A 24,513-nucleotide genomic window follows, 5' to 3' on the forward strand; every position below is an offset into this window, starting at 1 on the left:
TGTGCAGAACACCGACGGACTGGAAAGGGTCATCAGTTATGCTAGCCGATCGCTATCAAAGGCAGAAATCAACTATCCCACGAGAGAAGAGGAGTGCCTGGCCATCATCTGGGCTACATCGAAGTTTCGCCCCTACCTCTACGGTCGGCCCTTCAAAGTTGTGAGCGACCACGACGCCTTATGCAGGCTAGCTAACTTCAAGGACCCTTCAGGTCGCCTCGCACGGTGGAGCCTACGACTTCAAGAATTCGACATTACGGTCGTTTACAAGTCCGGAAGAAAACACTCCGACGCTGACTGCCTGTCTCGAGCCCCCGTCGACCAACCGCCGCAGGACGACAAGGAGGATGACTGCTTCTTGGGAACCATAGTGCCGACGACTTCGCCGAACGACAGCGAGCGAACCCAGAACTCAGGGGCCTTGTGGAATACCTCGAAATCAGGACCACCGTTGTTCCAAAGGTATTCACACGGGGACTGACGTCGTTTTTCTTGTGCCGCGGTGTTCTCCTAAAGAAGAACTCGCCGTTTCGAGCCGATTCCGCTCTCGTGGTGCCCTCGACGTTGCGACCAGAGGTCCTCCAGGCCCTGCACGACGACGACCCGACGTCTGGACACCTGTGTGTTTCTCGAACGCTCGCAAGAATGCAGGAAAAGTACTACTGGCCACGCGTTGCCGCCGACGCCACTCGCTACGTAAAGACTTGCCGGGACTGTCAGCAACTCAAGACACCGCCGACTGGGCCAGCCGGACTTCTGCAGCCTATCGAGGCACCTCGACGACCGTTCCAGCAAATCGGGATGGACTTACTGGGGTGGTTCCCGACGTCCAATACCGGAAACAAATGGATCATCGTAGCTACCGACCAACTCACCCGCTACGCCGAGACAAGGGCCCTGCCCAGAGGCAGTACCGCCGAGGTAGCGAAGTTCTTCGTTGAGAACATCGTACTGCGTCATGGCACCCCAGAGGTCCTCATCACCGACAGAGGTACGGCGTTTACTGCTGACATAACTCAGGCAATACTGAGATACAGCCACACAAGCCACCGCCGGACCACAGCGTACCACCCACACAATGGCCTCACCGAGCGGCTAAACATACCATTGCCGACATGTATCGACGAAGCTATCGTTGTTCTGCTTTCACCAGGGTTCCTGAAACTATGCTTAACCACCTTTATTTAGAGCTTGTCAACTATTTTTGAAACTAACAAGCTGTTACAATGAGATGATGTGGCATTACACACCTTCCCTGTATTTGTACCGCGTTCTGTGCGCATGTGTCCAAGGTAGCCTGCGCCTGTGTCAAGGGTGGCTTGTCCCGGCCTCGTTACTCTCTCGATGCACGAGCCAAGCCAAGTCATCGAAAACATCACTACGCACATGCATGGCCGCACCGAGTAGCAGCGCGCGTCGTTTATGAAACGAAGTGTAGGTAGCAAAATTATGCCGCTTCAAAATCTTAGCAACCTCGAAACTGCGCGCACGGTTGTATGAGCACGCTGAAAAGTTGCTCAAGACGCGCTGACGAGTATGGGATCATTACGTCAAGCGAAGGCAGCGCCTCTTCAATGCATACTACTGAGGCAGCCCTGTATGTACATTTTTGTGGAGTAATGTCTTTTAATATAGAGAAACGAACAATATTTCAATACTAACAAAAAAAAAATCTTCGACCGCGTACAGCAAGTACTGCAGATTGGGCAAGTTGGTGCATTACAATATCGTACTGGTATAGCGCAGCTCAGTTTGAGCATGAAGGAAAGAGGCAAAAGCGGAGAGGGAAACACAGGCAACAGGATGAGCGCTGTTGCCTCTTTCCTTCATGCTCAGACTGAGCTGCGCTACACCAGTACGATCATTCTGAAAAGACAGGGCGTGCAAACACGGACACAAGAAAGAAGTCAGGACACCACAAACGCCGACTAACAACTGAAGGGACGCACAACGGCTGAAAAGAAAGAAGGCACGAAAACTTATCTGCGCATGCCCATGCAACATGCGAACCTATCAATCCGGCACGCGTGGCGGTCTACGTGAAACATAACTGTTAAGGCATTTGATTTCATCCTTATGCAAGTTAATCGACGGTTGGCTCACGCATGCGCTACCACTATTCTCGATATGCCATGCTTCAATCATCAGGCGCGTTTCTTCATTTCTATGCCGGTACAACATTGTGCATTCATCAAATTTTGGCGTGCACTTACAATCTCGACAATGTAAAGATAGATTAGAAGGTGAGCCTCCTGTTAGTGATCTCTTATGTTCTAGCAATCTCTGGTTGATGCATCGGCCCGTCTGTCCTACGTAGAAGCGGCCGCAGCTGAAAGGGATCTTATACACCACACTCGTACGGCAATCAGTGAATTTGTTGGTGTGTTTTACTAAACAAATATCGGTCCGCTTCTTGTCTTTTACTCCCTCATTCTTCCTCTGCACAGCGGCACAAATCTTACCTAGCTTATTGGCAGCCGTGAAAACAACATTAACGCCGTATCTAGTTCCTACTTTCTTTAGCCTGTGAGATACGCGATGAATGTACGGTATACCTACGACGCGTTTCTTCCTATCGCTTTCTGCAACCATGCTTGGGCTTAACACAATAGACTTCTTTAAACGTTCAGCGATCGTGGCCACGGCATCACGAGGATACCCTACATCTAAAAGACGTGTAACCTGTGCGTTAAAGCTATCACTCATTTTGTGCTCACACGACTTGGTGAGGGCTGACTTAAGGCAAGACATGGCGATGCCGTTTTTTACAACCTTCGAGTGCTTCGACGAAAAATTTAACAGCGGTTTCGAAGATCTAGGAGAATACTGCCAGCACACGTGGTTCTTTTGGAACGTTAAGGAAATGTCTAGAAATTGTATTTCATTATTCTGAGGCACCTCTTTAGTAACGCTCAGCCCTCCTCCATTTATTTCAAATTTTTCGCTCACGGAAGTTACCACCTTTTCAAAGTCCTCACCACTACAAAAAATCAAGTAATCGTCCACATAACGAAAAACCTTAATAACCGAATTACCTAAGGCGCCTTCCAAAAGATTGTCAATCTTGCTAAGGTATAAATCACTAAGAACCGGAGCAACTTTAGAACCAATACATATCCCTGGTTGTGGTGTCCTGACTTCTTTCTTGTGTCCGTGTTTGCACGCCCTGTCTTTTCAGAATGAATACTTACCAACTAGCTCAGCTCTCTGTTATTCTAACCAGTACGATATCGCGTACAGCAGTCAACGGTCACGCGGTGGGGTACACCGGACCTTTCATGTGTTTGCCGCCAGAGGCGCTACAGGTTATTTTTGGCGACTTTCAATTAAGAAAGAAAAATATAAATCCACCTCTCACGAAAAAAACAGGGTTGGTTTGAGTCAATGAGTTTGAGTCAAAACCTTTCCATCCGTGGAGTCATCTGATTTCATGTTCTGGGCAGTTGTCCGTCCCTTTAAAACTTGTCGTAATAGACACAAGCATATTTTACGAGGCTGGTGCCACTGATGGAGGTGCGTCCTCCCTCCTCAGCTTTGAAAATGCGCCTTAAAGGTTGAAAATGCCCTTTTAAAATCGGAGTTTATCGGATGAATCCAAATCGTCAAAAATGTTACCGGCGAGTGTTTACCGGATTTTGTCGGACTTTGTATAAACTGCTCTAAGTACACCTACTTCTTAGGACAGGGGTCTCAAACACGCGGCCCGCGGCCCGCACATGACTGTCTTCGTCCCATTTTTTCCCTAAATAAGTATGTTTATGAGCTACTGTGGCATGACTTGTCTAAAGCATTCTTTTCGTGAGGCATCCCTTGCGGTCACCATGTGTGTACACATAACCGTTAAAGAAAACACTATATATTTCAGAATCACCGTCCAGATTTTAGTCATTTTAGATATAGGTATCGATACGTTGACGTTAGAATACTGGCGCCAAATCCCCTTCAGAAATGACCCATATATATATGGGAAAGGTCTTCTTTCAAATGGCAGTGTTAGCTCAATGGAGCGCGAAAAACAGACACAGGCGAGAAACAGGCACGCGAGACAGCGCCAACTAAAGTTTCCTTCTTGAAAAAGAAGGCTCTGCACAAGAACTTCCACAGGGTGCGTGACGAGCCAACCAAGGTGAGAGCTCGTTCTGTGGAACTGCTCAAGAGGCTTTCGCTTGACAAATTAGCAAATGGTGTTGAACAAAGAAAAGGCCTGCTGACTGAAGTATCTTTTAGAGGAAAATCGCACAAACTTGAGGTCCCGTTTAGGTCAATAGTTTCAGAGAGGAGTTGTCTCTGGTGTCGGCGTTTTTTTTTCAGAAACATTTATATTCTTTGCAAGTGAACGATCCGTTTTCTCTTTAATGCTCCGCTCCTGTTTTGTGCAAAGATTATCCTGTGGGTTGCGGTGCTTTTAGCATCGACGTGGAGAACTCCTTGCCCCAGGACGCCCTCATGAAGAGTGTAAGAGAATGTATTTGTGTAGAAAACGAGGAGGTCACCTTCATGACTAGCTGTGATGTTTCGGCTGACATTTTTTAGAACTGTTAACCTTTTTTCTACTCTCCACGATCATTTCCTGGAAAGGAGGTGTCGATGCACAACAGTCCGTGTGTGTATATTGCCACGCCCGCTTCTGCTTTTATTTTGATGTGTTCGAGTTTGACCAGCAAGGACGGTTATCAACGCTCGACGCTGGCCCCGAAGCAGTGTTCGAGAAGCTTCACGATTCTGGTAGATCGTTTTGTTAAGATTGCGCGCCGCACGCGAATGTTCCAGCGTTGTCGAGAGATAACGCCGCCACCAGCGATATTGCTGGAATGTTCCATAGCACCTGTATAAAAGCCGACGCGCTTGACCGCTTGTCAGTTGATCGACGGACGACGCCCTGTTCGCCGCTATCATTGTACAGCGTGTATTGCTGTAGTTCTAGTTCTGATTTTCCGGCCACAAGTTCGGCCAAATAAACAGTTTCATCCTGCAAACGCTGACTGCTGTCTTCGTCGCCGTCACGACCACGTGACATCTGGTGGAGGTGCTGCTTCATGATCCGGACGCCACCGCGGAGCGCTGACCCAAGCCCAAGCCGCGACGAGGACGACGGCAAGGAAATCCCGGATCGTCGAACAAGCCGCAGGCAGAAGGGACTGCAGCCAGAGCACTGGCTCCTTCTGAAAAACCGAGGCAGCCGCATATCTCAACATCGACCACAGCGACGATGACCGACCACGTGCAGCCTGCGCCAATCCTTTTTTGCCAGCCCAAGGAGCCGCCCACCTTCCGCGGATCGTCGTTCGAAGTCCCGGAAAGCTGGCTGGAAGCCTACGACCGAGTCGCCCTTTTCAATTCCTGGACCAGTGAAGACAAGCTACAGCATGTCTTCTTCGCCTTGGAGGACGCAGCTAGAACATGGTTCGAGAACCAAGAGCGAACCCTGACAACATGGGACATTTTTCGCAGCAGGTTCCTGGCAACATTCACCAGCGTTGTCCGCAAGGAGAGGGCCGAGGCTCTGCTCGAAACCCGCGTGCAGCTGCCAAACGAAAACGTGGCACTCTTCACAGAAGAAATGACGAGACTGTTCCGCCACGCAGACCCTGAGATGCCCGAGGAGAAGAAAGTTCGCTTCCTCATGCGAGGAATCAAGCAGGAGCTGTTCGCGGGACTAATCAGAAACCCACCCAAGGCTATCCAAGAATTCCTCGCGGAGGCAACAACAATCGAGAAGACGCTCGAGATGCGCACTCGGCAGTACAATCGCCGCGCATTCCAAGACAGCGCAGCAGTTCACGCCCTCGGCTCCGACGACTTGCGCGAAACGATACGAGCCATCGTGCGAGAGGAGCTGCGAAAGCTCGCACCTTTTACACAGCCCGAAGTGACGTCGATTGCGGACGTTGTACGCGAGGAAATCCAACAATCACTGGGTGTTCCTCAACCGGCACCGCCGCAGCTGCAAGCAATGAGCTATGCTGCTGCAGCCCGACGCAACGCCCCCCCTCCTCGCCCACGTCAAGACGCCGCGCCGCCCCAGCAGTTCCGCCGCCAGGCGCCACCGCCGCCACCACCGACGTCATACCGCCCGCCAGCCGGTCAGCGATACGCGCCGAGGAAGACCGACGTTTGGCGCGCCCCCGACCATCGTCCACTCTGCTACCACTTCGGAGAAGCCGGCCACACCTACCGCCGCTGCCATTATCGACAGATGGGACTGCGTGGGTTCGCCGTCGACGCGCCGCGTCCACAGCAGGGGGAACGACCACGTGACATCGCCGACTACCTGGCAGGAGCGCAGTGGACCCCCCCCCGAGGACCTTCCCGATCGCCGTCGCCAGGCCGCTACGCCTCTCCCCTACGCCTACCATACACTGGCCCAACCCGGGGCCGGTCACCTAGCCCGCATCCGGAAAACTAAGGGCAGCAACCGATGGAGGTGCGGTTGCTGTACGACGAAATACCGAAGACCCTCCGCCGCCGACGCCGCCGCCACGACGAAGGCTTCAGGACACGACGCGAACCCCTGACGACGAAACCTCGAGGACCGAAGTAGACCTGACGACGCAACGTGGAAGCAGCGGAACAAACCGACGTAGCCGTGACCCGACGCCACGACCTAACTGCAACGCAAGACGACGAACTAGCGACCTCGACGTTCTTATCGACGGCCACAGCGTCACAGCCCTCGTCGACACCGGAGCCGACTATTCTGTCATCAGTGGACCGTTCGCCACGAAGCTGAAGAAAGTTAGGACAGCCTGGGAAGGCCCCGAAATCCGGACAGCTGGAGGTCACCTCGTAACCCCGGAGGGAATCTGCACAGCGAGACTCACCATTAACAACCGGATTTATCCCGCGAACTTCGTAATCCTGCCGCGTTGCTCGAGAGATGTCATCCTTGGTATGGACTTCTTAGGCCTTCATGGTGCAATCATCGACCTGAGGTCTAGGTCAATAACACTAACCACGGAAAAGGCACTGCCGCCGCACACTCCGCCAAGAAAGCACGCCTTGAATGTGCTGGAAGACCAGGTCACCATTCCCCCTTGCTCCAGCGTCATCATTTCCGTCGGCACTCAGAAATCAGCAGACCTGGAAGGCGTTGTTGAAGGCGACCAGCACCACTTGATTAACCGCAAGATTTGCGTCGCAAGAGGAGTAGCAGAGCTGCGGGCAGGGAAAGCAACAGTTATGCTCACGAATTTCAGCAACGAGTACAAGCACGTGAGCAAAGGCACGACGGGCGCCTACATCGAAGAAATCGTAGAAGCCAGCAATGCTTTCGGCCTCACCGATTCTCCCGAGCCTACTCCGACGAATAAAGCACCGCAACCAGCTTTCGACATCAATCCCAGCCTTCAGAAGCACAAACACGAACAGCTAAAAACCCTGCTCTTGCAATACAAGGACTGCTTTTCGTCGTCGTCAAGAATTCGGCAGACTCCCGTGGCAAAACATCGCATCATAACAGAGGAAAGCGCCAGACCACTCCGTCAGAGCCCGTACAGAGTTTCGACGCGAGAACGCGAGGCCGTGAAGAAACAGGTCGACGAAATGCTACGCGACGACATCATCCAGCCGCCGAAGAGTCCGTGGGCATCCCCGGTGGTGCTAGTGAAGAAGAAGGATGGGACTCTACGTTTTTGCGTCGATTATCGTCGCCTGAACAAAGTCACGAAGAAGGACGTGTATCCCCTTCCCCGGATAGACGACACACTGGATCGATTACACAACGCAAAGTACTTTTCGTCGATGGACCTCAAGACCGGTTACTGGCAAATAGAAGTCGACGAGAGAGACCGAGAAAAGACTGCTTTTATAACACCAGACGGCCTGTTCGAGTTCAAGGTCATGCCCTTTGGTCTTTGCTCGGCACCTGCGACTTTTCAACGGGTTATGGATACAGTACTGGCCGGCTTGAAGTGGCAGACGTGTCTCGTGTACTTGGACGACGTCGTTGTGTTTTCCTCAAACTTCGACGAACACCTTCGGCGCCTTGAAGTTGTACTTCAAGCAATCAAGACCTCCGGACTCACCTTGAAGCCTGAAAAGTGCCGCTTCGCGTACGAGGAGCTTGTTCTTCGGTCACGTAATCAGTAAGGATGGTGTTCGCCCGGACCCGCGGAAAACAGCTGCCATCGCTGACTTCCCGACGCCCACCGACAAGAAGGCCGTACGCCGTTTTCTCGGCTTGTGCGCCTATTACAGACGTTTCGTCAAGGAATTTTCACGGATCGCCGAGCCACTGGCGCAACTCACGAAGGCCGACGTCGAATTCAGGTGGGAAATGTCGCAAGTTCAAGCATTTCAAGAACTGAAACGACGCCTGCAGGCGCCTCCCATACTTGCGCATTTCGACGAATACGCCGATACGGAAATCCACACCGACGCAAGCAGCGTAGGACTCGGCGCCGTCCTTGTGCAAAAGACCGACGGATTCGAAAGGGTCATCAGTTATGCTAGCCGGTCGCTATCAAAGGCAGAAATCAACTACTCCACAACAGAAAAGGAGTGCCTGGCCATCGTCTGGGCTACATCGAAGTTTCGCCCCTACCTCTACGGCCGGCCCTTCAAAGTTGTGAGCGACCACCACGCCTTGTGTTGGCTAGCTAACTTGAAGGACCCTTCAGGTCGCCTCGCACGGTGGAGCCTACGACTTCAAGAATTTGACATAACCGTCGTTTACAAGCCCGGAAGAAAACACTCCGACGCTGACTGCCTGTCCCGCGCCCCCGTCGACCCACCGCCGCAGGACGACACGGAGGATGACTGCTTCTTGGGAACCATAAGTGCCGAAGACTTCGCCGAACGACAGCGAGCGGACCCAGAACTCAGGGGCGTTATGGAATACCTCGAGGGCAGGACCACCGTTTTTCCCAAGGTATTCACGCGAGGACTGACGTCGTTTTTCTTGCGCAACGGTGTTCTCCTTAAGAAGAACTTCTCGCCGCTTCGAGCCGATTCCCTTCTCGTAGTGCCCTCGACATTGCGATCAGAGGTCCTCCAGGCTCTGCATGACGACCCGACGTCTGGACACCTGGGTGTTTCTCGCACGCTCGCAAGAATACAGGAAAAGTACTACTGGCCGCGCCTTGTCGCCGACGTAACTCGCTACGTCAAGGCCTGCCGGGACTGTCAGCGACGCAAGACACCGCCGACTAGGCCAGCCGGACTTCTGCAGCCTATCGAGCCACCTCGACTGCCGTTCCAGCAAATTGGGATGGACTTACTGGGGCCGTTCCCGACGTCCAATACCGGAAACAAATGGATCGTCGTAGCTACCGACTACCTCACCCGCTACGCCGAGACAAGGGCCCTACCTAGAGGCAGTGCCGCCGAGGTAGCGAAGTTCTTCGTTGAGAACATCCTCCTGAGTCATGGCGCCCCAGAGGTCCTCATCACCGACAGAGGTACGGCGTTTACTGCTGACCTAACTCAGGCAATACTGAGATACAGCCAAACAAGCCACCGCCGGACCACAGCGTACCACCCACAGACCAATGGCCTCACCGAGCGGCTAAACAAGACCATCGCCGACATGCTGGCCATGTATGTCGACGTCGAACACAAGACGTGGGATGCCATCCTTCCGTATGTGACCTTCGCATACAACACGGCCATGCAAGAAACGACGCAAATGACGCCGTACAAGCTGGTCTACGGAAGGAGCCCGGCAACGACGCTCGACGCAATACTACCAACCGCCACCGACGAAGACGATCTCGACGTTGCCGCCTATTTGCAACGCGCCGAAGAAGCTCGACAGCTCGCCCGCCTGCGCATCAAGAACCAGCAGAGGGTCGACAGCCGTCACTATAATCTTCGACGACGCCACATGGAGTACCAACCCGGTGACCGTGTGTGGGTCTGGACGCCGATACGCCGACGTGGGCTCAGTGAAAAACTTCGGCGATACTTCGGGCCATACAAGGTGTTTCGACGTCACGGCGCTCTTGACTACGAGGTCGTCCCGGACGGCATTACGAACTCCCAGCGACGCCGCGCACGACCTGAAGTCGTCCATGTCGTGCGCCTTAAGCCGTTTTTTGCGCGTTAGCGACCCTGGAGACTCTACTTTTTCCTTTGTTATTGTAATTTATTTGTGTACGCACTTGTTTTTTCCTTTCCATGTTCTGTTGCAAGCATCGGGACGATGCTTTTTCAGAGGGGGGCAATGCCACGCCCGCTTCTGCTTTTATTTTGATGTGTTCGAGTTTGACCAGCAAGGACGGTTATCAACGCTCGACGCTGGCCCCGAAGCAATGTTTGAGAAGCTTCACGATTCTGGTAGATCGTTTTGTTAAGATTGCGCGCCGCAAGCGAATGTTCCAGCGTTGTCGAGAGATAACGCCGCCACCAGCGATATTGCTGGAAAGTTCCAGCAATATCAGTTGTCAGTTGATCGACGGACGACGCCCTGTTCGCCGCTATCATTGTACAGCGTGTATTGCTGTAGTTCTAGTTCTGATTTTCCGGCCACAAGTTCGGCCAAATAAACAGTTTCATCCTGCAAACGCTGACTGCTGTCTTCGTCGACGTCACGACCACGTGACAATATGGTCAAGAGTGGCACCTGTCCTGAGTCAAATTTTTTTGGCCAAGGCGGGCAGAGGCATTAACAATCAACTTTGTGGCGTGACCCATAAATTATGAGATACGTGGATGATTACTTTGCGAATTGCGACCACAAGGTAGTTGAGGTGCTTAAAATATTTCATGATCATGGCCAAGGCTTTTGTTCCTCCTTTGAGACACCCAAAAACAATATATTTAAGTTTCTAGACTTGCAGATTACGCTGGGGGGAGGGGGTTCACATGTATGCTGGCAATACGATCCTCGTTCTTTAAAAGCCCTTCTCAGCTTCCTTTCCTGGCATTGTAAACTTGTTAAGCAAGGCATCGCTTTTTCTTGCATTTACACGGCAATAAACAAAGCTTGCCAATATTTATTGGCACAGAGTGCGGATGGGCAAGTGACCAAGCTTCGAAAAGCTGGGTACCCGGAAACTGCCATTACTACTGCCAGCTTCAAATGTCTAAATGCCGTCAAAGAAGGAGCAGAGCACACCACAAAGGTACGGAATGTAGACAAGAAGCAGACCGCGGTTATCCCGTGCATCAATGGGCTCTCTCATGGCATCGAAAAGGTGGCATCGCGCCATGATGTTGGCATTGTTGTCCCCACGAAAACCAAGGTGGGCGCCATTTGCCCAATATGCAGAGGCGCATGTGCAGTAAGGGAAACAAAAAAAGAGGCTCCGTGTACCATTAGGCATGGTATGTGTTTTGTCCCTTGAACTTGCAATGTAGTAACTTGCATTCCTTTTTCTTGCGGACGTAAATACATCGGTCACACTCGCCGATGTTTGGACATCAGGCTCAGAGAGCATTTCAGCTCTCTAAAAGGATCATCATATTGTCACGTGGTCGTGACGTCGACGAAGACAGCAGTCGGCGTTTTCAAGATGAAACTGGTTATTTGGCCGAACCAGTGGCCGGGAAACCGACAGTTAATTTACAGCAATACACACGGTATGCTTTGATAGCTGCGAACAGAGCGTCGACCGTCGATCAACTGACAAGTGGTCAAGCGCGTCGACTTTTATACAGGCGGTATCGAACTTTCCAGCGATATCGCTGGTGGCGGCGTTATTACTCGACAAAGCTGGAACATTCGCATGCGACGCGCAATCTTAGGAACGTTCTGAAACAATGACGAAGCTTCTTACATATCGCGGCGCGGCCTGCGTAGCGCGTTGCCCACAGTCTTTGTGGGTGAAGCTTCAACTCATGAAAAATTAAATCATCCTCCCGATGCTTAAAAACCGAACATGAATACATGCAATACTAAAGAAAACTAATAAAGCAAGCAAACATTAGAGCCATCAGGTGCGTTAACGAGCATAGTACGGTTTAAGGCGCACCACATGCACGACCTCTGGTCGAGCTCGGTGCCTCTGAGATTTCGTGATGCCGTCGGGGACCACCTCGTATGAGTGCGCCGAGACGTCGAAGTAGCCCGTACGGTCCGTAGTATCGCCGAAGAAGCTTCTCGCTCAGTCCGCGGCGTCGTATTGGCGTCCAGACCCAGACACGGTCGCCGGGCTGGTACTCCACGAAGCGTCGTCGAAGATTGTAGCGACGGCTGTCGCTGTGCTGCTGGGTCTTGATGCACAGCCGGCGAGCTGTCGAGCTTCTTCGGCACGTTGTAAGTAAGCGGCGGCGTAGAGATTTTCTTCGTCGGTGACGTTGGGTAGCATGGCGTCGAGCGTCGTCGCCGGGCTCCTTCCGTAGACAAGTTTGTACGGCGTCATCTGCGTCGTTTCTTGGATGGCCGTGTTGTAAGGGAAGGTCACGTACGGAAGGACGGCGTCCCACGTCTTGTGCTCAACGTCGACGTACATGGCCAGCATGTCTGCGATGGCCTTATTTGGACGCTCGGTGAGGCTATTGGTCTGCAGGCGGTAGGCGGTGGTGCGGCGGTGGCTTCTCCCTGTATTTTAATATCGCCTGAGTTAGGTCCGCAGTAAAGGCGGTACCTCTGTCTGTGATGAGGACCTCTGGGCCGCCATGACGCAAGACGATGTTCTCCACGAAGAACTTGGCTACCTCGGCGGCACTGCCTTTGGGCAAGGCCTTTGTCTCGGCGTAGCGGTTGAGGTACTCAGTTGCTACGACGAACCACTTGTTGCCGGAAGTCGACTTCGGGAACGGCCCCAGTAGGTCCATCCCGATTTGCTGGAACGGCCGGTGAGGTGCTTCGATTGGCTGCAAAAGTCCCGCTGGCCTAGTAGGCGGTGTCTTCCGTCGCTGGCAATCTCTGCATGTCCTAAGGTAGTGAGCGACGTTAGCAGCAAGGCGTGGCCAGTAGTATTTTTCCTTTCTTCTGGCGAGCGTGCGGGAAACACCGAAGTGTCCATCCGTCGCGTCGTCGTGTAGGGCCTAGAGGACTTCTGGTCGCAATGATGAGGGCACGACAAGAAGGTAGTCGGTTCGAAGTGGCGAGAAGTTGTTCTTCAGGAGAAAGCCGTTCCGTAAGGAAAACGACGGCAGTCCTCGCTTGAATACCTTCGGAACAACGGCGGTCTTGCACTCGAGGTACTCCAATAAGCCCCCCCCCCCCGTGCCGCGTCGGCTTGTTGCCTTTGGGCGAAGTCGTCGGCACTTACAGTTCCGAGGAAGCAGTCGCCGTCGTCGTCGTGTTGCGGCGGCGCGTCGACGGGGGCACGAGGGCACGGCGCGTCGACAGGCAGTCGGCGTCAGAGTGTTTTCGTCCGGACTTGTACACGACTTAGAAGAATAGCGGCTTGGGCTAGTTGGTAGGTCATGACAATTATTATAGCGCAAAGCAAGACGAAGACAAAAAGGTTCACAAAGACGAGCGCTAACTTCCAACTGGGTTTATTGTGCAGAACACGAAAATATATAGGTGGTAGAACCACACGACAGAATATGAGCAATGTAAGCGTTACGAACCACGTGCGCAGAAACCATTGCTTCCATTTTCTTCCGCCCACAGCAAGCTAGTGAAGCGAGGCATAGCACGTACCTGCCTTGTGAATGCTTTGAACAGGTCGTGCCATCACAGTATTTATGAGAGTTTCAAAGCTCAAGTGTCCCGACTTATGGCTTCAGGATTTCCAGAGGCGTTCATCGCGTCTGTCGCAGAGTCCATCTTCCGGACTAGTAAGGCAAAGCAAAAGAAAGGACAAGCTCCGGGCAACATAGCAAAAGATCGTGAAAAGATAGCCGTCGTTCCGTACAGACACTGTATATCTCACAGACTCAAGAAAGTCGCGAAACGAGCCGGCGTTCGAGTGCTATTTTCTGCACCGTGATAATTAATAAGTCTCGCTAAAACAACAAGTCCCCTCAAGAAGCAGTCATCTGCTGAATGTAACATTAAACATAGGACTAGGTATGTGCAATGCTCGCGGGAAGTTGTGTATAGGGTCCCCCTTTCCTGTGGTGCTTGTTATGTCGGACAGACCGGAAGGTGTCTAAACGACCGACTAAGGGAACATGCTAATAATGTTAGAAACGGGAAAGATGGGTTCCTCGCACAGCATTGTACTGCTTGCAACTGTGCGCCTCTTTTCGAAGACACAGTGACGCTGTATAAACACAGAGATGACCGTACCCGAATCATCGTCGAGGCTGCGCAGATGGCACGTGAGCAAGACTTATGCGTGAGCAGGCCTTCCTTGTCTCTCTCAGAGAAGGAATTAAGGTTTCTGGAAAGTGTCGGCGCGCGCAACTAGTGATAGTTTTTTGTTTTCTGGTTTTTGCTTTTCCTTGATGTTTTCTTTGGTTTCTTTGTATGTCTTTGGTATTCTTTGCATTGCTCATATTCTGTCATGTGGTTCTACCACCTATATATTTTCGTGTTCTGCACAATAAACCCAGTTGGAAGTTAGCGCTCGTCTTTGTGAACCTTTTTGTCTTCGTCTTGCTTTGCGCTATAATAATTGTCTTGTACACGACGGTAATGTCGAATTCTTGAAGCCTGAGACTCGATCGTGCGAGAGGACCTGAAGGGTCCTTCAAGTTAGCTAGCCAACATAAGGCGTGATGGTCACTGACAACTTTGAAGAGCCTGCCATAGAGGTAGGAGCGAAACTGTGACGTAGCCAATATGATGGCAATTCATTCCTTTTCTGTTCTGGAATAGTTGGCTTCTGCCTTGGATAGTGACCGGCTAGCATAACTGATAACCCTTTCAAGCCCGTCAGTCTTTTGCACAAGGACGGCACCGAGTCCTACGCTGCTTGCGTCGGTGTGTATTTTCGTATCGACGCAATCATCGAAATGCGAAAGTACGGGTGGCGTCTGCAGGCGTCGTTTAAGTTCTTGAAATGCTTGCACTTGCGCAGTTTCCCACCTGAATTCCACGTTAGTCTTCGTGAGAAGCGTCAGTGGTTTGGCGATTCGTGAAAAGTTTTTGACGACGCGTCTGTAATAGGCGCATAAGCCGAGAAATCGGCGCACGGTCTTCTTGTCGGTGGATGGCGCGAAGTCGGCGATGGCAGCTGTTTTCCGCGGGTCTAGGCGAACTCCAGACTTGCTGATCACATGACCCAGAAACAAGAGGTCATCGTACGCGAATCGGCATTTTTCTGGCTTCAGGGTCAGTGCAGAGGTCTTGAGTGCTTGAAGTACTGCCGCAAGCCGCTGGAGATGCTCGTAGAATGTCAAGGAAAACACGACGACGTCGTCCAAATACACAAGGCACGTCTGCCACTTCAATCCGGCCAGCACGGTGTCCATGACGCGTTGGAACGTCGCAGGTGCCGAGCAAAGAGCGAAAGGCATGACCTTGAACTCAAAGAGGCCGTCGGGTGTTATAAAAGCGGTCTTTTCTTGGTCTCTTTTGTCTACTTCCATCTGCCAATAGCCGGTCCTGAGGTCCATCGACGAAAAGTACGTCGCGTTGTGAAGTCGGTCCAGGGTGTCGTCTATCCGTGGGAGGGGGTACACGCCCTTCTTCGTGATTTTGTTCAGGTGCCGATAATCAACGCAGAAGCGCAGTGTCCCGTTCTTCTTTTTCACTAACACCACGGGTGATGCCCACGGAGCACTGATTTTTGGGCTAGTTGGTTTTCCATCACCGATACTTAAGCGCGCACAAACAGGGACAAAGGGAGGTGACGACAACACAAGCGCTTACTTCCAACTGACATTTAGTTACGAAAATGCATAATATGAACTTCTTTTTTTCATGACGCCACAAAATAGCACTGCTGATATTACGTGAACGTACTGAGAAACTGTGTTTCTTTCGACGACAAGATAATGGACGGTGCGCTTACGCATGACTGACCCGCCTTTGCAATTAAATCCGCCTCTATTATCTCCTTCACATCTTGGCTTCTATTTCTAGCTACCACCCTACACATATCATAGATTGGTTTACAAGGCCTACCATTCTTGAGGAATGGTAGAATTCGTGCCGTTGAATAGAAGTAGAACTCGTACCGTTGTCATTCCGGACATGCATTGTGAGGGTTAGGGGGGCTAGGCATGAAGGCTGAGAGGCGTTGTAAACGAGAAGAACGCGCTTTATTTGAACGTGAAGAAAACGTGCCGACTGCGCCGGAGGCGGGGCGAGATTAAAATGTGTCCCGACCCTCGCTTGGGCCTGGAGTTGATCTGCCGTAATGGCGCCGCAGGTGGCGCTACTGATTAGATAGGCCGCTACGCCACTGCGCATGCGGGCGCTCACATCCGGCCCCTCCTTGTTTGACCAAGTCCCATTGGTCTAGGAAAGAAGCACTACTTGGTGGCTTCACTGCGAGAGAGAATAGTCCTTCAAGCGCTCGGGTGGGCGCCTTTGGCGATGGGGTCGCGATGAGGGTACCGCTGGAGGCAAAAGTGCAGGGCCAATGGAAACTGGTGGTTGAGACAACTCATTGCCAACACTGGGAGAGCCAGATGAGTCACACAAAGGCAACTCTTGGGTTTTTACAATGTAAGGCTCGACATAAGATGGCACGTAGTGCTTGAGTTGAGAGACGTGCACTATCCTGTCTTGGAGTCGATCACGAGGACCTTGACCAGTTACGCGGCTAACGACAAACGTAACGGGTGTTTTCTGGTCGGTGATTTGGTATATTCCCTTGAATTTGGGTGCCAACTTTCCAGTTCCATCTGCTACAGGCTCTTGGCGGCGCACCCAGACGAACTCGCGGACTTGGAAGGAGTGGTCTCGATGGGACTGATCATATGCTGTCTTCCGTTTCCCTTGTGCTTCCTCGGTATTGCTTGCTGCTACGGCCCTGTTCTGAGACAGCGTTAGGAGACGGTCTTGTAGGGTCCCGGCTGTGGCGGGACGGTGGCGTTGATATGGGAGCTTGGGGACGTATCCATAAAGTAGTTCAAATGGAGAGAAACAGCTGCTGGCGCTGTAGCTTGTGTTGATGGCAAAAGCAGCTTCTTCGAGTTTGCTTTCCCAGGAGGTCTGGTCAGTTGGACACAGCTTACGAAGAACGGAGACTAAAGTCCCATTGCTTCTCTCAGCAAGACCATTGCTGGCTGCGCGGTATGCAACCGAATAATGAATCTCAGCACCGTGCATGTGCATGAAGTGCTTAAACTGGTGAGATTCAAAGGCTGCTCCAGGGTCAGACATGCAGTCATCAGGACAACCAAAGCGGAAGAACACCGACTGTAAATGTTCTATAACTTCCTTAGCTGATGTTGAAGTTACAGCCGCCGGGACAATGAAACGCGTGGCAAAGTCATTGACATTCAAAATGTACTTCTTTCCGGAAGCAGCCGGCATTGTGATGTGATCAAGGGCAATTAAGGCAAAAGGAACATCCGACACTGGCATGAGACCCATTTTGCCAACACTTTTAGATATTGGGTGGTTGTTGCTTTGGCAGATCTGGCATGCTGTGACGTAGTGGGTCACTGAAGACGTAAGGTTTGGCCACCAGTATCGTTCTCTCACATTGGTCAGTGTCCGGGTTACATCCATGTGGCCTCCACCGTCATGAACAACTTCCAGGACAGCCTGGCGCATCTTTGCTGGCACTACAATAGCTTGAGAACCTGAAGTCGCGTCACTATGGTACAGGATGTCATCAATTATGGCAAGGTCATGGTCCCACGATTCTGAAGATAACAGAGAGCGACGAAGGTCCTGACACCCTTTGTCTTCTGCTTGCATAGCTGCGAGTGACTGTGTCTGATGGAGGACTGCTGCAGATAATCGTGACAGCATGTCAGCAACCACGTTTTGACGGCCTGGATGGTGCTGCACAGTGAAGTCGGACTCTGTAAGATCCATCAACATGGTCGTAAAACAACGTGAAGTCCTGATGTTGGCTGTTAAGCATGCAACGGTCCAGTTGTCGTTCAACAGGCAAAATTTCTTGCCGAGCAAGTAGTGTCGGAACTTGATCGTAACCGCCCAGTGGACACCAATACACTCCCAAACGTTGCTATGCAACTTCTTCTCTGCGGCAGTGAGTGCACGACTCGCATATTCGATGACAGTTTCTTTTCCACACTGTTTCTGAGAGAGCACAGCACCAATTGCGGTTCCTGAGGCATCTGTTGTGACTGTGGTTTGTGCGTCCGGATCAAAATGGCCCAGTACAGGTGCCTCTGTTAATGCTGTGCGCATTCGCTGAAAGGCTTCATTGCAGTCGCTGGTCCAGGCAAACTCCTCAGACCGTATGAGACTCTGCAACGGTGCTGCTATCCGAGAGAAATTCTTCACAAATCGGCGATAGAAGTTTGCTGTCTGGAGCCATGACAAAACTGCTTTGCTGTTTGCAGGCTGTGGGATTTTCATGATGGCTTCGACTTTGGCAGGGTCAGGCTGCTTGCCGTGTTTGCTCAAAATGAATCCGAGAAACCTGATAGACTTCAAAGCAAACTTGCACTTGTCAAGTGAAACCTTGAATCCACTGGCAAGGAGTGCACCAAGTACTACGTCAAGTAACCTTGCAAACTCGTCAAAAGTTGGCGCAAAATCCAGAACATCATCCAAGTACACCCGCACACCGCACTTTGGGCAATGGGGCTGCAGGTTGGCAAAAATTGACTGCATGGCCCGCTGGAAAGTGGCAGGTGCGTTCTTCAGCCCAAATGGCATGCGAGTCCACATAAAGGTGCCATAGTGGGTAACAAAAGCAGTTTTTGCTTGGTCTTCCTTACGAACGCGAACTTGCCAGTAAGCGAACTTTAGGTCAAGGCAGGCGAAGTACTGTGACCCAGCAATGTCATCCATGATGTCATCCGCATGTGGAAGTGATTGCACGACGCTCACAGTCATCTTGTTTAGGGGCACACAGTTAACACAAAGGCGCTTCTTGCTACCTCGGCTGACAACCACTGCGGGGAATGCCCAAGGTCCTAAGGCTGGAAGAATGATGCCTTGCCGAAGGAGTGTGCTTGTTTGAGCCTCAAGAAAACGACGGTCTGCAGCAGGGTAACGGTAAGGGGATCGACTGTATGGCACAGCATCGGGAAGAAGGTCGATTGAGTGTTCAACACCCTCGTACAGACCTAAGTCACCCTCTTCACGAGCGAATACTTCAGTGTGCTTCGAAAGAATGCTCGTGATTTCCCGTTGTTGATGTGCTGGCAAATGGCTACCGACCTGAGCGGCAGGCAAGGATGGGTCAATGCAAACCTCTATTGTTGAAGAAGCACCTTGCTTGCATTCAGAAGACGGGCCGTTGGTGTTTGAAACCTCATATTGGCAAGATAGTGCTAACCACGGGGGTTCATCTGGGCCTGGGAGTGGCATTCGCTGGAGGCCTGCTGAGCTGTGGTGTCCAGATACATGGTAATTGAAAGATGACCCCTGGATCATAACAGCGTTCGACATCCAGGCCAACAGTCGCTCATGGCACCGCACACTTGTTCCTCTGGTGGAATGACGAATTTCAGTTGGCATGGGTGGCTGGAACGCCAACTGTGCGTGACTGGCAGCAAACCAGTCTTCCCCCAATATAAGTGGCACGGCATTGTTATCGAGGGCGGCGGCTTCCACCAAACCGGTGATGGGTCCCACAGAGATCTTCAAGCAGATAGCACCAGCAGGAGCCACTGTCGTTCCTCCAACAACTAGAGGGGGTCTGGTCCAGGGCAGGAGGGGCAAAGATCTGACAAGGTGACGAGAAACAAGTGTCACCTTGGAACCACTGTCTGGAGATGTGTCCACTTGGCCGATTCCAGCAATTGTGGCGTTTACAAGGGCGCATTGAACCAGCGATCCATCAAGGGTCTCGGAAAGGGTGCTGTGAAGAGCTGGCGAAGGATGCGTTGTAGACTGTGTGGCAGTAGCTCTGGATGGGCACTTTGAAGCTAGATGTCCTTTTTGGCGGCATTGAAAACACACGGCTTCGGCCAAGTTCTGGCCAGAACGGTAGGCAGGAGCGCCATGCCTCGTAGAGATGGTCAGGTACCGAGCCTCTTGTTGGTCTGGTGGTAGGGCTGCGATTCGCTGCGGCTGTATTGTTTTGTCTGGTACCGCCTGAACATTCGTGCCCTCTCCACTGTGGCGGGGCACCTGTGGGCTTGGCATTGTTAGTTTGGTGCTTGAATACCCTGGGCGTGGGAGTCGACGAGACAAGTGGCTCAATGTTTGGTCAAGCTGCGTTACGATGTCCATATAGGCGGCGACGGTTTCTGGGCGTTGTGCTGCTATAGTAGTGGCCAGGTTCCCGTCGGAAATGCCCTGAAGGGCGTACTCTATGCGCTGAGTGTCGGTAAGAGTGACTGGGCATCCTGAAATGAGCTTCAACTTCGCCAGAGAGTAGTGGACGAAGTTCTCTCCGTGTGCTTGCACGCGACAAGTAACAGCTTGTTGCCACTGTAGCAAGGTTTGCTTGACGCTGAATTGATCCAAGAAAGCTTGCCTGAAGGCTTCGCAGGTGGGACACTGACGGCCAATGACTGCTTTCCAATCCGCGGCTGCTCCACTGCGCTTTCCCAGAGCGACGGCGAGTACGGTTGAAGGCTCCCACGAAGCTAGGTTTCGAGTTCGTTCCAACTCTTCAATCCAGTGGGACGCTGAAATGCTGCCGTCTCCATTGAATGTAGGAAGCGATGCGGACAGGTCTGGAAGAGTCGTGACCTGAACTGGCGCTGCAGCGCGTTGTGACACGTGAAGGAGCTGTTGAAGTAAACCCGTCAGCAACTCGGTACTTTGGGCTGCATCGAAGCTCGAAGGAAGCGGCGTAGTGTTCGGGCGCTGGCTGGGCGCTGAGGAGTCTGGGGAAGGCAACAAAGGCGTCGTTGAGCGGTTTTGGGCTATATCGGCGAGGAGACGATTGATCACTTCTTCCTTCGGCCCCGTAGCGTCCAGATTTCGGCGAACCAACTCTTCACGGAGGAAGTCTGCTGTAAAGCCGGCGAGGTCCTCAGGCGTAGCCTCGCTCCAGTTCACAAGCGGCATGGCGTTCACAACAAAAGCACAAGAGTCACGAGAGACGAAAAAGGCGGGCAGGTCAAGCTGTTTCGGCTCTGCAGGCGAGCTACTTCATAGGGCGGGTGGGCGTCAGCACGACGGTCGGCGAAACAAAAGGCAAAGGCACGAAATGACTCGGACGAAGCGGCCGAGAGGCGTATCGGGCGGGGGACGCTACACAAAGGACGGAACGCCGTGCGGCCAGTCCGGCGGATCACTTCACGAGGCGGGCAAAAAGGCGACGTTCCAGGCATGGTTCGGAGTCGACTGCGCCAGTTGTGAGGGCTAGGGGGGCTAGGCATGAAGGCTGAGAGGCGTTGTAAACGAGAAGAACGCGCTTTATTTGAACGTGAAGAAAACGTGCCGACTGCGCCGGAGGCGGGAGCGAGATTAAAACGTGTCCCGGCCCTCGCTTGGGCCTGGAGTTGATCTGCCGTAATGGCGCCGCAGGTGGCGCTCACAGCATAACACATCTCACCGGCTAAGGAAGATTGGCAATTGGCAACCGGAACGGAATCAGAGTGGTGCTTTCTGCTCCTGAGAAGCTAGAACGGCTTTGCCAAATGACGAACCCATTTAAGAAAAAGAAAGAGCCATGCAATATGAAGCATCGGGACCCATTTGTACCGTGTGTATCAGAAGTAGTATACGAGGTCCCTTTATCATGCGGCTTCAGCTACATCGGCCAGACTGGTGGGGAACTACCAGATGGGGAACTATCGTGATGGCAATCTTTCGGTGCATTGTCATGAGTGTGGGTTGAAGAATGGTAGGCCTTCTAAACCAATCTATGATATGTGTAGTGTGGTAGCTAGAAATAGAAGCCAAGATCTGAGGGAGATAATAGAGGCGGATTTGATTGTAAAGGCGAGTCAGTCATGCGTATGCGCACCGTCCATTATCTTGTCGTCGAAAGAAACAGTTTCTCAGCACGTTCACGTAGTATCAGCAGTACGATTTTGTGATGTCATGAAAAAGAGTTCATATTATGCATTTTCGTAAATAAATGTCAGTTGGAAGTAAGCGCTTGTGTTGTCGTTACCTCCCTTTGTCCCTGTTTGTGCGCGCTTAAGTATCGGTGATGGAAAACCAACTAGCCCAAAAATCAGTGCTCCTTGAGTTCATTTCTAGTACATCGGGCTCGCTTTCTACACGTATATATCTGGAACCTTCGTTCATCGCTTCCCTGATCATGAATGCTGAATGTCATGGACGTGCATTATCATTTTGCAACCGGAACAAGATTCTTCCGGACGATGTAAAATTTATTTTTGGTGGTTTTAACCCTTCCGTCGGACACGCTGCACGGGTTTGCAAGGTCCTACAGGCGGAATGGCAGGCGCGCCTCTACAGGGATCTACTCTACACAAGCCTTCGTGATCCTTCGCAGCCATCTGGTGGACTTGGAGACCTACGCGGCTATTTCGACGTAGTGGATCGCTGTACGGAGTGCATGTGGCAGAAAGTGCTCAAAATTCTTCGAGACAGCCAACCAAGGAAGCCTCGAGCGACGGGATGTGAAGTGAAAAAGATTGGTCAAGTGCACCTGGCGGAAATAGTGGAGCGCCTCCTCAGTAATGGACCGAAGTTCGCCGTGGAGCCGAAGTTAAGTGCTGCGGAACAGCTATCACTAGTGAGACGTGTCGCGCGATATGCAGATAGTAGTGAAGCTGAAAGATGTGTTTCAGAAGGTATTGACGCATTGAATAGAAGTTTAAGTATAAAGCCATGTGGATCCTTAGGCCGTGTGGCCTCAGCATTGCGGAACAATGATCTGTGTATTCTCCCCTCGGATAAGGAAGGCAGTTTTGTGGTCTTGACGAGGGAACAGTTCGGCAAAAAGGCCTTGGACGCACTGTCGTTGTAATGCATGGGTCCCAAAGTGTTTTGCCAAAAAAGCTGCAATCGGCAGGAAAAGCCCTTTGCAAGAAACTTAACCTGAGCAAGTTGGCGGCAAGCATTGAGAATAGTAACGTTTCCCTCTTGAAGGCCATGTTCACGGTAAAAACCCACGAAGTAGAATGCCCTTTAAGGGTGATCGTATCAGAGAACGGCACGCGGCAAAAGTAGGTTGCAATGCTCTTACAAAGGAAGTTAAACCTTCTAAAAATTGATGACCCCTTCCAGATCCCAAATTCAGAAAAGGTGGTAGGATTTCTGGAAACAAATTTTGACAAAGCTTTCATGGCTTGCTCACTGGACATCAAAGATTTGTACTATTCGTTGCCACAAGATATGCTCCTCGGGTGTGTGGAAGAGTGCATAGATAGCTATGGATCTGTAGCCTTTCAAAATGCTACAGGTATGTCTACAGCCGGTTTTCTGGAACTGCTAAGTTTTTATCTTAAGTCTACATATATTGAATGCAATGATCAAGCCTTTATTAAAAAAATGGAGTTTGTATTGGCTCGTGTATCGCTCCAGTGCTCAGTGACGTGTTTTTAGCCCATTGTGACAGACTGATTGTTCAGCGCCTTAAAGTTTTTAAGCATGTAGGCGTGTTCCGATACGTGGATGATTTTTTTATTTTAACAGAATGGTGTGGTCAGGTTTTTCCCGACACTGTTAACCGGCTTCTCATTATTTTTAGTGAATGTTGTAGTCCTTTGAAATTGACGCATGAAGATCCAGAAGGTGGTGTTATACAGTTTCTAGATTTGAAACTTATGCCCACTGAGAAACACGTGTGCTGGGAATATCATCCACGCGCATGTAAACCACTGTTACCGTATCATTCGTCCCATTCCAAACTTGTTAAAAGAGCAATAGCTGGACAGTGCTTAGACAGCGCCCTAAAGAAATCATGTGTTCATTCTCTGGCAACCAGTTTCGAAAACCAGGTTGAACGACTGAGGCCAGCAGGATACCCAGACGCCGTTCTTGTATCTGTAGCTGAGGGCAAGCTGAAGAAACAATGAGGAAACGGAAATCAGTCTCAAGAAGGAAATAGAATTCGTACTGTTGTCACTCCTTACATGCATAACACATCTCACCGCCTAAAGAAGATTGGCAACAGGAACAGAATCAGCGTGGTGCTTTCTGCTCCTGAGAAGCTAGAACGGCTTTGCCAAATGACGAACCCATTTAAGAAAAAGAAAGAGCCATGGAATATCAAGCATCGGGACCCATTTGTACCGTGTGTATTAGAAGTAGTATACGAGGTCCCATTATCATGCGGCTTCAGCTACATCGGCCAGACTGGTAGGTGTCTGAACCAAAGACTCATGGAACACAAGAGGAAGGTGGGGAACTATCGTGATGGCGATCTTTCGGTGCATTGTCATGAGTGTGAGTTGAAGATTGGTAGGCCTTGTAAACCATTCTATGATATGTGTAGGGTGGTAGCTAGAAATACAAGTCAAGATGTGAGGGAGATAATAGAGGCGGATTTGATTGCAAAGGCGGGTCAGTCATGCGTAAGCGCACCATCTATTATCTTGTCGTCGAAAGCAACACAGTTTCTCAGCACGTTCACGTAATATCAGCAGTACGATTTTGTGACGTCATGAAAAAAAAGAGTTCATAATATGCATTTTCGTAAATAAATGTCAGTTGGAAGTAAGCGCTTGTGTTGTCGTCACCTCCCTTTGTCCCTGTTT

General features: G+C 51.3%; 1 protein-coding gene across 1 annotated transcript; it reads right to left on the reverse strand.

Annotated features, from left to right (window-relative positions):
- Positions 1-16,273: 16,273 nt before the first annotated feature.
- LOC125756958 (uncharacterized) lies at positions 16,274-20,902 on the reverse strand. Its single transcript, XM_049412043.1, has one exon. The coding sequence runs from the start codon at positions 20,900-20,902 to the stop codon at positions 16,274-16,276; it is 4,629 nt and encodes a 1,542-aa protein (XP_049268000.1).
- Positions 20,903-24,513: the final 3,611 nt, after the last annotated feature.

Source organism: Rhipicephalus sanguineus, chromosome 1 (assembly GCF_013339695.2).
Source record: "Rhipicephalus sanguineus isolate Rsan-2018 chromosome 1, BIME_Rsan_1.4, whole genome shotgun sequence".
Taxonomy (NCBI): domain Eukaryota; kingdom Metazoa; phylum Arthropoda; class Arachnida; order Ixodida; family Ixodidae; genus Rhipicephalus; species Rhipicephalus sanguineus.

What these genes read in the sequence shown, in the direction of transcription:
- LOC125756958 (XM_049412043.1), bottom strand. Translation starts at nt 20,902, where the DNA reads ATGCCGCTTGTGAACTGGAGCGAGGCTACGCCTGAGGACCTCGCCGGC.